The sequence below is a fragment of the Sapajus apella genome, unplaced genomic scaffold, assembly GCF_009761245.1.
Source record: "Sapajus apella isolate SASKATOON/1434 unplaced genomic scaffold, GSC_monkey_1.0 scaffold29, whole genome shotgun sequence".
In the NCBI taxonomy this organism is placed as follows: domain Eukaryota; kingdom Metazoa; phylum Chordata; class Mammalia; order Primates; family Cebidae; genus Sapajus; species Sapajus apella.
In genome coordinates, this window is record NW_022436969.1 from 13,669,972 (window position 1) to 13,685,951 (window position 15,980).

General features: G+C 44.4%; 1 protein-coding gene across 1 annotated transcript in view; it reads left to right on the forward strand.

Moving 5' to 3' along the window:
* Positions 1-889: 889 nt before the first annotated feature.
* EMILIN2 (elastin microfibril interfacer 2) overlaps positions 890-15,980 on the forward strand; it is a 65,909-nt gene continuing 50,818 nt past the window's right edge. Inside the window, exons 1-2 of the mRNA XM_032293272.1 lie at positions 890-1,194; positions 1,677-1,799. Of these exons, the coding sequence (XP_032149163.1) occupies positions 1,061-1,194; positions 1,677-1,799 (257 nt within the window). The 5' untranslated portion in view covers positions 890-1,060. The remainder of the gene's footprint in view (positions 1,195-1,676; positions 1,800-15,980) is intronic.

Here is a 15,980-nt window from a genome sequence, read left to right on the forward strand (position 1 = left end):
ATACAGAGCTCTCTTCATCACCCGTTAGAATACAACACTTGGGTGGATTTTACTTAACATTCCGGTACTTCCTCCCAAAAAGAAATTGCTGGAGATTAGTGTAACTCAAGAATAGTCAGAAAACATACAAGAAAGTTTAAGACAGATGTCCAGCAGTGTCTGAACTGTTGAGAAGCAAAGGTCAGTAAATAAATGCCTTTAGTTTTCATAGAAAAAGTAAGTTCACAGTAGGACCTCAGAAGCAGAGGCTGTGAGATCACCTTTCAAGAATTGGTGTACATGATAGAGCTGGACGCTGAGCTGCAGCAGACACCGGGAATTGGTGGGGCTGTGGCTTGTCCTGTCCTTCTGCCCCCCGCGTGGACGCGGAAACTGTGAGATGGATGCCTAAGGCAGAGTTGGGTAAAGAGAAGCAGCGTTCATTTTCCCCTGGACTCTAAGTCCATGAAGGTGGTGGAGGAATGGCCGCGTCTTGCCCAAGGAGGAAATCCGATTCGAGCCCCCACTCCTCTCCCCGAGGGACTGATAGACTTGTCCCTCGTTCATCCGGGAGGCTGGCACCCAGGCACGACGCGAGGACAGCCAGACTAGCCGACGGCGGCCGCGTCCCGAGGGGCAGGGTGCGCGCCTGTTGGAAGGTGGGAGGCGGAGTTGCTCGGCATCTGGGAAGAGACCAAAGGAATGAGTAATTGGAAATTCTGTAACATAGACCCTTCTCCCAAACCCTTTAGCTCTTCCAGCCCAAGCCCCCTGCCGAGAGGCGAAGGGACTGGAGACAGGGAGACGTGGTGGAGGCAGAGTCACGTTTCGGAGAGGGAAGTGAAATAAAGAGGGCGGCACCCGGGGGGACCTGTGCGTCATTGAGAGACCGAGGAGAAGCGCAGGGCGCACGGGGCTGCAAAAGAAATAGGAACGAGGAGCCGAGGGGCCGGCCGCGGAGCGTCGGAGTTTCCAGACTTTCTTGGCGGCGCTCCGGCCGCCGGCAGCCTAGTTCTTGGCCCCTGCCCCGACCCGCCGCGCTCCGGACCCTGGCAGGCGGGGCGCGCCCGCTGCGCGCAGAATGTGGCAGCCGACTTGGCCCCGGCCCCTCGCGCCCTGGAGCTGGGCGCTAGCGCTGCTGGCCCTGGGCGGCGTGGGGCTGTGCCGCGCCGGCCCGCAGGCCGGGTACCCCGTGCGGCCCAGCGCCAGAAACAAGTAAGTGCGCGCCCCTCCGCTGGCCCCAAACCTCCTACCCCTCCCCGGCCGCCGCTGAGCCCCGGAGCTGCCCAGCCTGAGACGACGAGCGGCAGCCGGGGGTCTCCCTTGGACTTCCCCTGGCGACCCCTTCTCCGGGTGACCGCGCGCTCCACGGCCAGCGCCTCAGGCAGAGCTGACTCCGGGGGCGTGGGCACAGAGAGTGTCCCTCAGACCCGGGTGATCCAAAAACGACGCCCAGGAATTCCAGGACCCCCTGGGACCGTGGGTGCTTTTCTTGCCCGTCTTGGTCGGGTCAAGGCGCGCGCTCTCCAGGCACGCACCGGGGCGCCCTCTGGCGTCTGCTCTGTGAAGCTCCCACCTCCGCTGAGGGCGACTGGCTCCCCGACCCTCTCTGGGTCTGGGGCTGCTGTCCCCTCCCCTGGCCTCATTGTTCTCCGGGTTTACACGGTTCCCTTCACCCTCTCTCTCCTGCCTCCCAGGAACTGGTGCGCCTACATCGTGAACAAGAATGTGAGCTGCTCTGTGCTGGAGGGAAGTGAGAGTTTTATTCAGGCTCAGTACAACTGTGCCTGGAACCAGATGCCCTGTCCGTCCGCGCTGGTGTAAGTCCTGGAGCCAGGAAGCGAGGGGGGGGCGGTGCGCCCGGGCCGGGACGGTGGGGGTGGGGTGGGGTTGTCGCGCTAGGCTCTAGTCCTCCAGTAAATCTCTTCCAGATCCTGTGTAAACCCGCAGCGGAACAGCGCTCAGAGCGCTGCGCGAGGCACCGGCCACGCTGGGGTATTTAGGGAGCGTGTGCTGCCCGAGTGATCGGGGAGGATGCGCACCCCTGGGGAGTGTGGGGTCGCGGGGGCATAGGAGAGGATGAACAAAGCTCCCACTCCCACTTCTGTTTTTTTCCTTTCAATTTTTGTTTCTAACATAAGGCAGCTGAATCTAATTAGATCCATATTGTGTGCTCTGGGGCACACAGAAGATTCCAAAATGTATACTGCTAAAGACTTTTCAGTGTAGGATTCGCTGAGAGGTTTGGCTAAGCAGTGTTCTAAAACAGGTGAGTTCTGTCCACATGTCCCCATAAAACGGAATCTTCCAGTGTCGTAGATGTCTAAGCTAAAACCTCAGGAACACTTTGTTGAACGCTGTGGTTCTCCAGCAACCCTCCCCACAACTTAGTTTGGAATTTTGCTAGAGATTGTGGGAGAGATGGCCGTTAAAGACAGGGGGAAGAATTAATCATCTTTTTGCTTATAAAGATTTCACCATCTTAAAAAAGCAACGCGATAAAGTACAAATGCTGTTAAATGCATGACATTCAATTATCATCCGGCAAGTCTTTGGGGTTTTGTGTCACTCTGATATCGGAAGATGGGCCGATGTGAATAAATGGCTGTTGAGGAACACATGATGGCTGAAATTAATTGTTTTTCACTAAGAATAAGTTGTTTGTCTTAGAGCACAGTTGTCATTACAGGGGCAAATAGTCAGTAGGCGGATCTGTCTTCGGTAAAACCAAGGGACAGACTGGAACTTGTACTCCAGGAAACCTTATTCCAGAGAACAGTAAATGAGCCTGTAGTCCTGTGGGAAGTGGTCGCTGGATGCACGCTACGTGGGGTGTTGGAGGAGCTGCAAACAGGGTTCAGCTAATTCCTGCTGGGCAAAAACAACACAAAACAAACAGAAACTTAGAGAGGTCCCCACTTCCTAATATACAGTGAAAAACGCTGAAATTGAATGCCCAGCTAGGCTATCTCTTTGAGTTGGATACATTGTCAGAGAGATTAGATACTGTCATCCGACCTTAATCTCTTAGTAAGATTGAGACCTCATCATCTAAGGCCAGCAGTCAGTGAACCCAGAACCAAGTAAGGTTTTTACACTGTGGGAGTGATATAAACTAAGTATTCAACACAGTTTGAATGCATTTCTTTAAAATTAGAATTGAGTTATTAATCAGGAATATTTTATTCATCTTATACAAGAATTGGATGTTGTGGCTTGGTATAACTTTAAAACTTACTGGTGACAGTTTGGAGGTAAATGAATTTTTCGTTTTGGAAGGTAATGCATTTTTGTTTAAAAGATGCCTTGTTTTTATTTTCTCAAATTATTTTAGCTGCTTAGAATACCAAAGTATGATTAATTGTTCTATTTGATCAAAACTCAATGAAACTTGGTTGTCAGTGGGGAGAGAATTGCCTCCAGATCAGCAGGTTAACGCAAGACAGTGGGAATGTATTTTTGCCACCCAGTGTGTAGGACAACAGAATCATTGTAACAGATGACAGACATTTCTGTTGTTTTATTAAAACCAAAATAAGTGACCCGGGTATTTTTCTTCAGTAATAACCATGTGAACAATTCAAGTGCATTTTTACATTTTAAGTACTGCACTGTAGGTGTGAAGTTTAAGAAACAAAGACAGACTCTTTGAGTTGATGAACCTGAAAATCTTGACATTAGCTTCACAGTAAATTCAGTCTTGACCTTTTTCAGTTTCTTTAGGGATGGGACAGAATGGTTTGCCTTATTTTTCAACTGAGGAATGTTTCCTAAGGTTTCTTTTTTGGTTTTTGTTTGTTTGTTTTGTTTTGAGACACTCTCACTGTGTCGCCAGGCTGGGATGATCTCAGCTCACTGTAACCTCTGCCTCCTGGGTTCAAGTGATTCTCATTCCTTGGGCTCCCGAGTTGCTGGAACTACAGGTGCATGCCGCCACACCCAGCTAATTTTTTTTTTTTCTATTTTTAGTAGAGACAGAGTTTCACCGTGTTGGCCAGGCTGGTCTCGAACTCTTGAGCCCAGGCAATCTGCCCGCCTTGGCCTCCTAAAGTGCTAGGATTACAAGTGTGACCACCTGGCCTGGCCCCTAAGTTTTGAGAATTAGTGGATGAAGGAAGATAAAGGAAGGAGCCTTCTTTTTATACTTAACAAGGAGGAATGGCTGTTTCACATGGAATTGCTCAGTTTTCTCTGAGGAATCCAGAAGCCTGAGTCACGTCTCAATTTATTGTCAAGTCAGCCATTTCATAATTTGTTCCTTAGAACCTGGGACCTGTGGAAGGGAAGTTGAAGTTCTTTATTATGGTTGTTGTTTTTTAGAGACAAGGTCTCACTGTGTCACCCAGGCTGGGGTGAAGTAGCATGAAAATAGTTTACCACAGCCTCTAACTCTTGGGCTCAAATTATCCTTCCACCTCAGCCTCCTGAGTAGCTGGGATTATAAGCACAAGTCACTGCATCCTGCTAATTTTTTACTTTTTTTTTTTTTAGGGTCTGGCAACTATGTTGCCCAGGCTGGAAGAGAAGGTTCTTCAGAAACTCACCCTAGAGTGACTGAGGGGTAATTTGTGAGCAGTGTTGGGAGTACAGGGCTGAAGCTTGGCTGAGATGCTGGAGATAGAAACGCATTTCTGCAGTTGAGAGTGACAGGTCAGCCCCACTGAGGCCTTGAGATGGTTGAGCAGAGCTGAGTTCTTAGGGACGGTGGAGGAGAAGGAGGAGGAGGAGCCAGGCAAGAAGAGAGAGTGAAGTAAAGACATTGGTGGAGGAAACCCCATCTTAGAGACTCAGAGAAGTCCTGGAGGCTTCAGCCTTCAGAAAGACCACGGGTTAGTCAGCAGGAAGCAGTTGCTTCTGCAGAAAGAGACCATTCAGGTCAGTGGGGTGTAGCATTGCCATTTGTGTGAGATTGAAGGAGTGAGTCGTGAGGAAACTTAATTACACAGAAAATGGTATGTTGGGAAAAAGGCTCTGATGATTAAAAAAAAAGAAAGTTAGGTGGTAGCCAAGCAGGTAAAGAATTACTTACAGAGAGGGAGCTCTGGGCCAGGTGCGGTGGCTGATGCCTGTAATCCAACATTTTGGGAGGCTAAGGTGGGAGGATCACTTGAGCCCAAAAGGGAGGCTGAGATAGGATTGCTTGAGCCCAGGAGTTCAAGGCTGTAGTGAACTATGATCATGTCACTGTGCTTCAGCCTGGGTGACCAAGTGAGACTCCGTCTCAAAACAGAGAGAGATACAGAGAGAGAGAGAGAATGAATGAGAGTGTCAGTCTTGCTTGGTCATGTTTGGATGTACGGCTGGTAGAAAACAGCACGGTCATTCTTCTCTTTATTGGACTGGCATTGTTTTTTTTTCATGCGTCCACATTGTCCCATCACCTCCTGGTCAGCCTGGTGTTTTTAGTATTGGGGGCACTGGGAGGCGTCTGGTCCACAGACAGGCTGCATTGTTGGTAAAGACATCCAAGGACCCCAGAGATGAGGCAGAATTATTCTGAGTTCACTTTGCCTCCCCACTCAGGGCTGATGCTCTGTAGGGCAGAGTTTTCTGACACCACACACTGACTTGGGCTTATCAGCATCTGGCCACCTCCCTGCACCGCCTCGTGGCCAGTGTTGTATCTTGGCAGAATTTTTCCTATTAGCTTTTTTCCTAAAAAAGATCTCGGCAGTTGGGAAGGGGTCTGGGTGGGGCCAGCACACAGAGTCTGTGCTGCTGAGATAATGTCTGCCAGGAATTTGCAGCAGGTGTTGACTTCTCCTGTTGAGTTCGGAACACCTCTAATTCTACTCAGGCTCCGAAGGGAGTAGATGGTTGTTCGGTTGAAGAAAAGTTGTCTCTTAGGTAATAACCTCAGCCAGGGAATGTGACTTTAAAAAAAAAGACACAGAACATTTGGCTGGGCGTGGTGGCCCATGTCTGTAATCCCAGCACTTTGGGATGCTGAGGCGAGAGGGTCACGTGAGCTCAGGAGTTCACGACCAGCCTGATTAACATAGTGAGACCCTGTCTCTACAAAAAATAGAAGAAATTAGCTGGGTGTGGTGGCACATGCCTGTAGTCCCAGCTACTGGAGAGGCTGAGGTGGGGGGATTGCTTGAGCCTGGGAGTTCAAGGCTGCAGGGACCCACGATTGCACCATGGCACTGCAGCCTGGTTGACAAGAGTCTAAAAGAACAACAACAAAACCCCAGAACAGAACGTGTAAGGCTCGTTGGGGGGCGCAGGGGCACGGGCGGGGAATGAGGGCTTACGTCTTCCAGAGCCCATTTTCTGTTTTCTACATCTCTAGGAACAGAATAACTTTCAGTTCAAAAGGTGCCTTTTGTGTATAGCTTTGGAGGCATTTTTTTTCTTTTAGCTTTTAAACAAAAGTTTTGCCATCAATTGGCTGTCAGGAGGCTCGTTTCTTGGCATTGAAGGTAACTTGGAGTCAGCTAAGGAAGACTGAGCTCGTGCCAGAGAGGCACAGCTGTTGCTATTTTGAGTTTCTTTCTTTGGGTTTCCATTCTTTATCGGCCTCTTAGGGCTGCTCCCCTAGAATCTCCAGACCTTCCTATTAAGTTTCTTATTTCTCTTGTTCCTATCTCTTCCTAGATTCCCATTGGAGGAGATGCTATGCTCACAGGGCCTTTGGCATTTCCAGAACATTTCCACACCATTACTTTATTCTTATCACAAGTTCAGCCAGGAGATTAGGCAGGGCGGAGACTGGGGTCTTGGAAAATGAACATGCGTATGTTTGGGCTACAGTTTCTACCTTTGTCTTAGAAAACAGCGAATAGCCTTCAAGTAGAGGTAATGGCCTTACGAAAAACTGCTTGCTTTTTGTTAGAACTTGTTTTCATGAAGCCCCTTAATTGGTCTTTCTCTGTTGATCTGTTTCACCTACATTGGCACGTGGTACTTGAGTTAAATTCCTGAGGTAGCCAGAAAAGGGGAGGCAGGTGGGTTAGGCTGTAGAGAATGGCGAACGGCTGGGAGCTCCATCCAAGTGGAGTGGGTGGCTGACGTGCTCTGGAAGAGGAGATACAAGAGTTGGCTTGCAGCCCCACCAAGCTGTGTGACCACAGGAAAGTCATTTAGCCCTTCTGAGGCACATTTTTCTCACATCTGCATGACAGGGTTGTGGGGAGGAGGCTCAAGCTGCCATTTACATGCTGTTTGAAAGAATAAATTGGTGCCAATATCAGTGGAGAATTGAGGTTTCTCATGAAATGGAAAGATTCAGATGAGGCAGGCTTGGTGCTGGCGAGAGGTAAATATGAAGTGTCCTCAAATTGTAATTGCTTTTTATGAAAAGAGACTAACTTGGCATTCTTGTCCAGAAGATGAAGCTCAATAATTGTTCACACATTTTATACATATATATATGTATGTATAAAATTTGGTTCTTGGTTTTTTATTTACTAGTGTGATGAAATAACTACATCCTAATGAAAATCAACTTTGATATGTTCACTTTGAAAGTAGTGTTGGAAGAGTTGTTGGGGGGTTTTTTGCATCCATAGCACTGGTTACTTTGAACAAATAAAAGCTTTCTGTAAAAAAAAAAAAAAAAAAATTGCACTGTCACACTAATGTAACGCCTACCTAGCAGGCACATCTGGTGAGCACTCAGCGATTTTATTGTTTGTTTGTTTGAAATGTCGCTGCCTCATGGGGGATCTTACCTTTGAAGACTTTGGGTCTGAAGTTGATGCTTACTGACACATTGGAGAAAAGCTAAAATACTCACAATTGAAATCGTTACATTCAGTGAATTAAGATAATAATGACACTGACATGCTTAAGATGAACTTTAAAAGATTAAGTGAAGCTCAGCCAGGCACAGTGGCGTGTTCCTATAATTCCAGCTACTCGGGAGGCTGAGGCGGGAGGATCGCTTGAGTCCAGGAGTTTAAATCCAGCCTGGGCAACATAGTGAGACCCCCCCATCTCTAAAAAAATAACATAAAATTTAAATGTAAACAAATTAAGTGAAATTCTTAGAGATTGCATTGGAAGCTGAGCCAGAAGTGCAGACTCTTTGGGGGTATGCATGTAAGTGATTATGCTCAAAGTCAACGCTGCCGTGGCCCGTGGTATTTCTTGCTGGTTCTGCAGGTGTCTCTGTACCTGGAGTAGGTCAGTAAAGAAAGGTTAGCTAGATGTTGGATGTTGGATGTTGCTGTGAGCAGTGGTAAACTGGTGCCAATCCCCAGGTGATCTATCACCAGCCACTAATGTGTTCCTTGAATTCTTTTAGAAAAAAAATCCTCTTCCTCTTTGCATAATATTAAGATGTTATCTACACATGCTCTGTGTACGTAATGAAGCAGTTGCCACATTCAGCAGTTACACAGAGCTTTGCATCCTGTTTTTAAAAAATCTAAAACGGGTAAACGACACCAGTGGTGAGATTCCTTCCAGTCTGCCGCACAAATGTTCTGATTTATTGTTGGCCGCGTGAGTTTTTTACTGCTCAGCGTTAACTGCTTCCATCCTTGATGAAGTAGATTTCTGGGCTTAAAAATAACAACAAACCACTTGATAACATGGTACAGCTGAGCATGACTTCGCCTTACAAAGAACTATTTTCCTGGGAGAATCGAGGGAGGAGCCCCATATTCCTTAACATGACAGCGGTTCACACTGAAGGAAAAATAATGAAATGACTAAAACTACACACACCAATAAGTTTTCTTCTTTCCTTCCTGTTTTGAAGTGGTGATGGGTGCTGAAACAAAGTAGGGAGCATTCACATGAGCCAAATTCCTGGTTCGAAAATGCTGTGAAAGCAAACTTTTCTGGGTGTGTCACTTAGAAGGACCCAGGGGGACTCAGCTGCCTTTTTTTTTTTTTTTTTTGTTCCACCTAAGAAAATATTAGGAGATGAGAGAATACGCCTAAGAATTACTGTCTGCAGCGTCAGCCTTTCAAGACAATGTATTTTATTATGCGTTTGGTTAAAAGAAGTTTGGTTGAAGAAAAACAGTGCAGATGAAACTTTTTAAGTGGATCATTTCGATGGAAGACTTTGCTGAGACTTTACAGCTGTTCCCCAGGTTTCCCCATCTCCGCGCGCCGTTGTGATTGCAGGGGTTCTGCCTAACGCATGGGCTTCATTAGGTTTGCTTTTACAGAGACGTACTCAAGAGGAGGCAGAAGATGTTTCCCTCTTGAAGTTGTTTCCCTCCATCTGCTCCACAGGGATGTTGTGAGAAAATAATGAAGTAAAGACCTAAAAATGTTTTCTAAACCATAGTGGTGACAATGCTACTTGTTTTTCTGCTAACTGAAGCTTTTCCACATATCTTGAAAACAGAGGAGGAAAGCTGGTGATTGCAACAGAACTCAGGGTGTGGGGTGTTTCACAATCCAGCCCTTTTCAGGGAGAACCTCTTTCTACTAAAACGACTCTGGCTTGCGTTTAGCCTTTGAATGAAGGGGACTGGGGCAGGGAGGCATGGTCAAGCCTTTCTTAATATTTCACACATTCCAGAACTTTGAGTCTGGCCTGCCATGCGGACGGTGCTCAGACCTGGTTTATGTCAGGAATCTCCGACCTTGGAGATCTCGGGCAGCTTTCAGCAGGAGGGGCAGCCTTCTGGTGTGTGGAAGCAAGGTCAGGGCCCCACTCTGCTACGATGGACCATGCGCCCTTTCCCATCACAACATATTTCATCACCTCCTGGCCACTCTCGAGGTTTGTGAGTCATTCTGTTGCATTGCTGCTGAGAAGTACTGGCAAGGCAAGGCACAGATCTCCTTCTCATGGACAGGGCACGTTGGGGTGGGGCAGGTGGGAAGCAGAAATGCCGCTGTCTCATGTCTAGAACCGAAGAGCAAAGCACTTTCTAGACTTACTCCTTGTCAGAGTCATTACCGGAAAACGAGTAATCCCAATTAGGAAGAACTTCTTGTTGTGTTTTCTTTTTTTGTTTATTTATTTAAAATTTCCATAGGTTACTGGGGAGCTGGTAGCATTTGGTTACATGAGTAAGTTCTTTAGTGCTGATTTGTGAGATTTTTGTGCACCCATCACTGGCACAGTATACACTGCACCCAATTTGTAGTCTTTTATTCCTCACCTGCTTCCCACCCTTTTCCCCTGAGTCCCCAAAGTCCATTGTATCCACATAGTTTGGCTCCCACTTATGAGTGAGAACATAATGATGTTTGGTGTTCCATTCATGAGTTACTTCCCTTAGAATAATAGTCTCCAGTTCCATTCAGATTGCTGCAAATGCCATTAATTCATACCTTTTTATAAATGAGTAGTATTCCATCATGTATGTGTGTGTATATACATGATGGAATGTGTATGTACACGATGGAATGTGTGTATATATATTTCTGTATGTGTGTGTGTATATATATATATATACACACACACACATATACACACACATACACACACACACACACACACACACCCCACACAGTTTGTTTCTTGTTTATTTATTTATTTTGAGAGAGAGTCTCACTCTGTTGCCCAGACTGGAGTGCAGCAGCTCGATCTCGGCTCACTGCAACCTCCACCTCCTGGGTTCAAGCGATTCTCCCACCTCAGCCTGCCGAGTAGCTGGGATTTGATTAGAGGTGCCTGCCACCATGCCTCGGCTAATTTTTGTAGTTTTACTTGAGTCGGAGTTTGACCATGTTGGCCAGGCTGGTCTCGAACTCTTGACCTCAAGTGATCTATCTGCCTCAGCCTCCCCGAGTGCTGGGATTACAGGCGTAACCCACAGCACCCAGCCCTATAGCACAGTTTCTTTATCCACTTGTTGATTGATAGGCATTTGAGTTGGTTCCACATTTTTGCAATTATGAATTGTGTTACTATAAACATGCATGTGCACGTATCTTTTTCATGTAACGACTTCTTTTTCTCTGGGTAGATACCCAGTAGTGGGATTGCTGGATCAAATGGTAGTTCTACTTTTAGTTCTTTAAGGAATCCCCACACTGTTTTCCATAGTGGTTGGACTAGTTTACATTTCCGCCAGCAGAGTAGAAGTGTTCCCTCTTTATAGCATCCATGCTAGCATCTACTATTTTTATTTTTTGATTATGGCCATTCTTGCAGGAGTAAGGTGGTATTGCACTGTGGTTTTGATTTGCATTTCCCTGATCATTAGTGATGTTGAACATTTTTTCATATGTGTTTTAGCCATTTGTACATCTTCTTTTGAGAATTGTCTATGTCCTTAGCCTACTTTTTAATGGGATTATTTGTTTTCTTCTTGCTAATTTGTTTGTGTTTGTTGTAGATTCTGGATATTAGTCCTTATATGTATAGATTGTGAAGATTTTTTCCCACTCTGTGGGTTGTCCATTAACGCTGTTGACTGTTCCTTTTGCCATGAAAAAGCTCTTTAGTTTAATTAAGTCCCACCTATTTATCTTTGTTTTTGTTATATTTGCTTTTTGGTTCTTAGTCATGAAGTCTTTGCCTAAGCCAATGTCTAGAAGGGTTTTTCCACTGTTATCTTCTAGTATTTTTATAGTTTCAGGTCTTAGATTTAAGTCCTATATCCATCTTAAGTTGATTTTTGTGTAAAGTGAGACATGAGGATCCAGTTTAATTCTTCTACATGTGACTTGCCAGTTATCTCAGCACCATTTGTTGAATAAGGTGTCCTTTCCCCACTTTATATTTTTGCTTCCTTTGTTGAATACCAGTTGGCTGTATGTATTACAGTTTACATCTGGATTCTCTATTCTGTTCCATTGGTCTATGTATCTATTTTTATACCAGTACCATGCTGTTTTGGTGACTATGGCCTTATAGTATAGTTTGAAGTCAGATAGTGTGATGCCCCCAGATTTGTTTCTTTTGCTTAGTTTTGCTTTGGCTATGTGGGCTCTTGGTTCCGTATGGATTTTAGGATTTTTTTTCTAGGTCTGTGAAGAATGTTGGTGGTATTTTGATGGCAATTGCATTGAATTTGTAGATTGCTTTTGGCAGTTATGTTTATTTTCACAATATTGATTCTACCCATTCATGAACATGGGGTATGTTTCCATTTGTTTGTGTCATCTATGATTTCTTTCAGCAATGTTTTTGTAGTTTTCCTTGTAGAGGTCTTTTACCTCCTTGGTTAGGTATATTCCTAAGTATTTTATTTATTCATTTATTTTGCATCTGTTGTAAAAGGAGTTGAGTTCTTGATTTGATTTTCAGCTTGGTCACTATTGGTGTATATCAGAGCTACTAATTTGTGTACATTAATTTTGTATCCTGAAACTTTGCTGAATTTGTCAGTTCTGGGAGCTTTTTGGAGGATTCTTTAGGGATCTAGGTATACAATCATATCATCAGCAAACAGTGACAGTTTGACTTCCTTTTTACCAATTTCAAGGCCCTTTATTTTTTTCTCTTGTCTGACTGCTCTGGCTTGGACTTCCAGTACAATGTTGAATAGAAGTGGTGAAAGTGGGCATCCTTGTCTTATTCCAGTTCTCAGAGAGAATGCTTTCAACTTTTCCCCATTCAGTATTATGTTGACTGTAGGTTTGTCATACATGGTTTTTATGACATTGAGGTATGTCCCTTGTATGCCTATTTTGCTGAGGGTTTTAATAATAAAGAGATGCTGGGTTTTATCACATGGCTTTCTGCATCTATCAAGATGATCATGTGATTTTTGTTTTTAAATTGTTTATGTTATGTATCACATTTATTGACTTGTGTATGTTAAATTATCCCTGCATCCCTGGTATGAAACTGACTTGATATGCTGTTGGATTTGGTTAGCTAGTATTTTGTTAAGGATTTTTGCATTTATCTTCATCAGAGATATTGGTCTATAGTTTTCTTGTTTTGTTATGTCCTTTCCTGGTTTTCGTATTGGGATGATACTGGCTTTATAGAATGATTTAGGGAGGATTCTCTCTTTCTGTATCTTGTGGAATAGTGTCAACAGGATTGGTACCAATTCTTCTTTAAATGTCTGGTAGGATTCAGCTGTGAATCCATCTGGTCCTGGTCTTATTTCTTGTTGTATTTTCAAAATGCTAATATACATCTGTGATGTTTTGTGTTATTTTATACAACATGGCAGTTTGAAGGCAGTTATTTTTTTTTAAAGAAATCCTGTTTGGCTTTCTTCCTTAATCATTGATCCAATACCTTTAAAAGAACAAAAGTAAATATTAGACCTGAGTTCTCAACAGGCAGAAACAATTGGTTGCAAGGCTGAAGAGTAATCTGATACATTTTTTTTAAAAAAACAACTCTTCTTAAACCTTCATTCTGAAACTCTGACAAAGACTTAATGATGCTGAATTTAGTTTCTGTGTAATTGAAATATATTATTGCATAGTCAAGAAAAGACTGGTACTGTGCTTTCACAGATTTGAAGAGATTTTAAAATACCTTAATGCAGAAATTACATAGTTTAAAAAAAAGCTTAACTGAAGTATAATTTACATGAGTAAGCCACATATTTGAAGTTGTACAATTTAATATTTTGACATCTACACCCATGAAACCAACATTACAATCAACATATCCCTTGCTAATCCCTCCTTCCAGTTTCTCCCCACACACCCGCTCCCTGGGAACTGCTGATCTGCTTTCCCTCACTAGGGATAAGTTTGCATATTTTAAAGTTTTATGTAAATAGAGTCATGCAGGTTGTAGTCTCTTTTGGCTGGCTTCTTTCATTGAACAGAAAGATTTTGAGATTCATTCATGTTGTAATATGTATCAATAGTTGACTTTTTACTTGAGATGGGATCTCACTACGTTGCCCAGACTGGTCTTGAACTCCTGGGCTCAAGTGACCCTTCCAACTCAGCCTCCTGAGTGGCTAGGACTCCAGGTGTGCGCCACTGCACCTGGCTGTAGTTGATTACTTTTTGTTGTTAGAGTCTCGTGTGTGTGTGTGTGTGTGTGTGTATGTGTGTGTGTGTGTGTGTACCATCATCTGTATATAGTTGCTGAAGGCATGGTGAAATTCAGAGTGAGAAAAACAACTTATATTGATAGTAAGGATACTCCTTGGAGTTTCTGAAGAACCACTGAGATGGTAGAGATGTAACAGATATAGAACACTAGATAAAATCATAATGGACCAGGCATGGGGGCTCACACCTTTAATCTTGACACTTTGGGAGGCTGAGGTGGGAAGATCACTTGGGCTCAGGAGTTAGAGACCAGCCTGGGCAATGTGGAAAAACCCAGTCTCTAATTTTGTAAAAATACAAAAATTAGCTGGGCGTGGTGGTGCACACCTGCGGTCCCAGCTACTCAGGATGCTGAGATGGGAGGATCGCTTGGGCTGGGGAGGTTGAGGCTATAGTGAGTATGATCTTGCCAATGCACTCCAGCCTATGTGACAGACCCTGTCTCAAAATCAATAAGTAAAAATAAAACCATCATGGAGTAAAAAACATTTTACATTTACAGCCCTGGAAAATGTTGGATTAAGGATTCATAATTAGCATAAGCTATTTTGAATTGGCAGAAAGCTCAATAGGCTTGAAATAAAACTTACTCTTTTAAGACTGTTTCATTAAACACATTTTCTTTGTGTAAGGCCTACATGTGGCCCAGAACCAGTTTCTACAGGGATACAGCAAGGATCTTTCTGTTGGCTTCTGGAAGTTCATATCTAGCAGGTGAATTGAAACAGATGCATAAATAATTACAACATAAAAGCTAGAAATGAAGATTGCCGTAAGAGAAACACAAAGTGCTGGGGGTGTTCAGAGGTGGAAGAAAATTATTTCCAGTCAGGAGGAATCTGAGAATTTGTTTGCAAGTGTTGACTTCTTAGGCCTTTGAAGGAAGCTTCCAGTTGAATATATGCAGATGTGAAAGAAGGCCAGGTCAATGTAAGTCAAAATACACCAGCAGGGACCTGGAGGTGGGTGTCCACAGGGAGTCATAAATCAACATGTGGGCAGGGTAGGGTCTCCTGAGGGCTTCAAGGGAAGGATCTGTTCTAGGCCTCTCTCTGTAGCTCGTAGACATCTGTCTTTGCCCCGTGTCTCTTCACATTGTCTGTCCTCTGTGTGTGCCTGTCTCTGTCTCCAGATTCCCCCATTCTCCACCCCCTCTTTTTTTCTTTACCCAGTTAACTAAATTTTTCACATTTTCTAAGAACACCAGACCTACCTGATTAGGACCCACTGTAATGACCTTGTTTTAACTTGATCACCTCTATAAAGACCCTATCTCCAAATAAAGTCACATTTTTCGGTACTGGGGGTTAGGATGCCAATATATCTTATCTGTGGGGGGACACAATTCAGTCCATAACACTGTGGTTGGGAGTGTGGGCTTTATTATCCGCTCAAAGGAGGGTCATGAATGCTTTCATTAGGAACATCATCAAACTTGGGTTTCCCCACTTTTTATGGAGAATGGGATCATGCTGTGTTCCCCAGGCTGGCCTCAAACTCCTGGGCTCAGGTGACCCTCCTGCCTCTGCCTCCCAAAGTATTGTGATTACAGGCATGAGCCACCACACCTGGCAGGGACATCATCAGAGCTGTGCATATATATATATATATATATAATTGCATTTTAGGTTCTGGGGTACATGTAAAGAACATGTAGGATTGTTACATAGGTACATACATGGCAATGTAGTTTGCTGCCTCCATCCCCATCACCTATATCTGGCATTTCTCCCCATGTTATCCCTCCCCAACTCCCTACCTCCCGACTGTCCCTCCCCTAGTCCCCACAACAGACCCCAGTATGTGATGCTCCCCTCCCTGTGTCCATGTGTTCTCATCATTCAGCACCTACCTATGAGTGAGAACATGCGGTGTTTGATTTTCTGTTCCTGTGTCAGTTTGCTGTGAATGGTGGTTTCCAGGTTCATCCATGTCCCTACAAAGGACCCAAACTCATCGTTTTTTATGGCTGCATAGTATTCTATGGTGTATATGTACCACATTTTCCCTGTCCAGTCTATCATCAGTGGGCATTTGGGTTGGGCATTCCAAGTCTTTGCTATTGTAAACAGTGCTGCAGTAAGCATATGTGTGTATGTGTC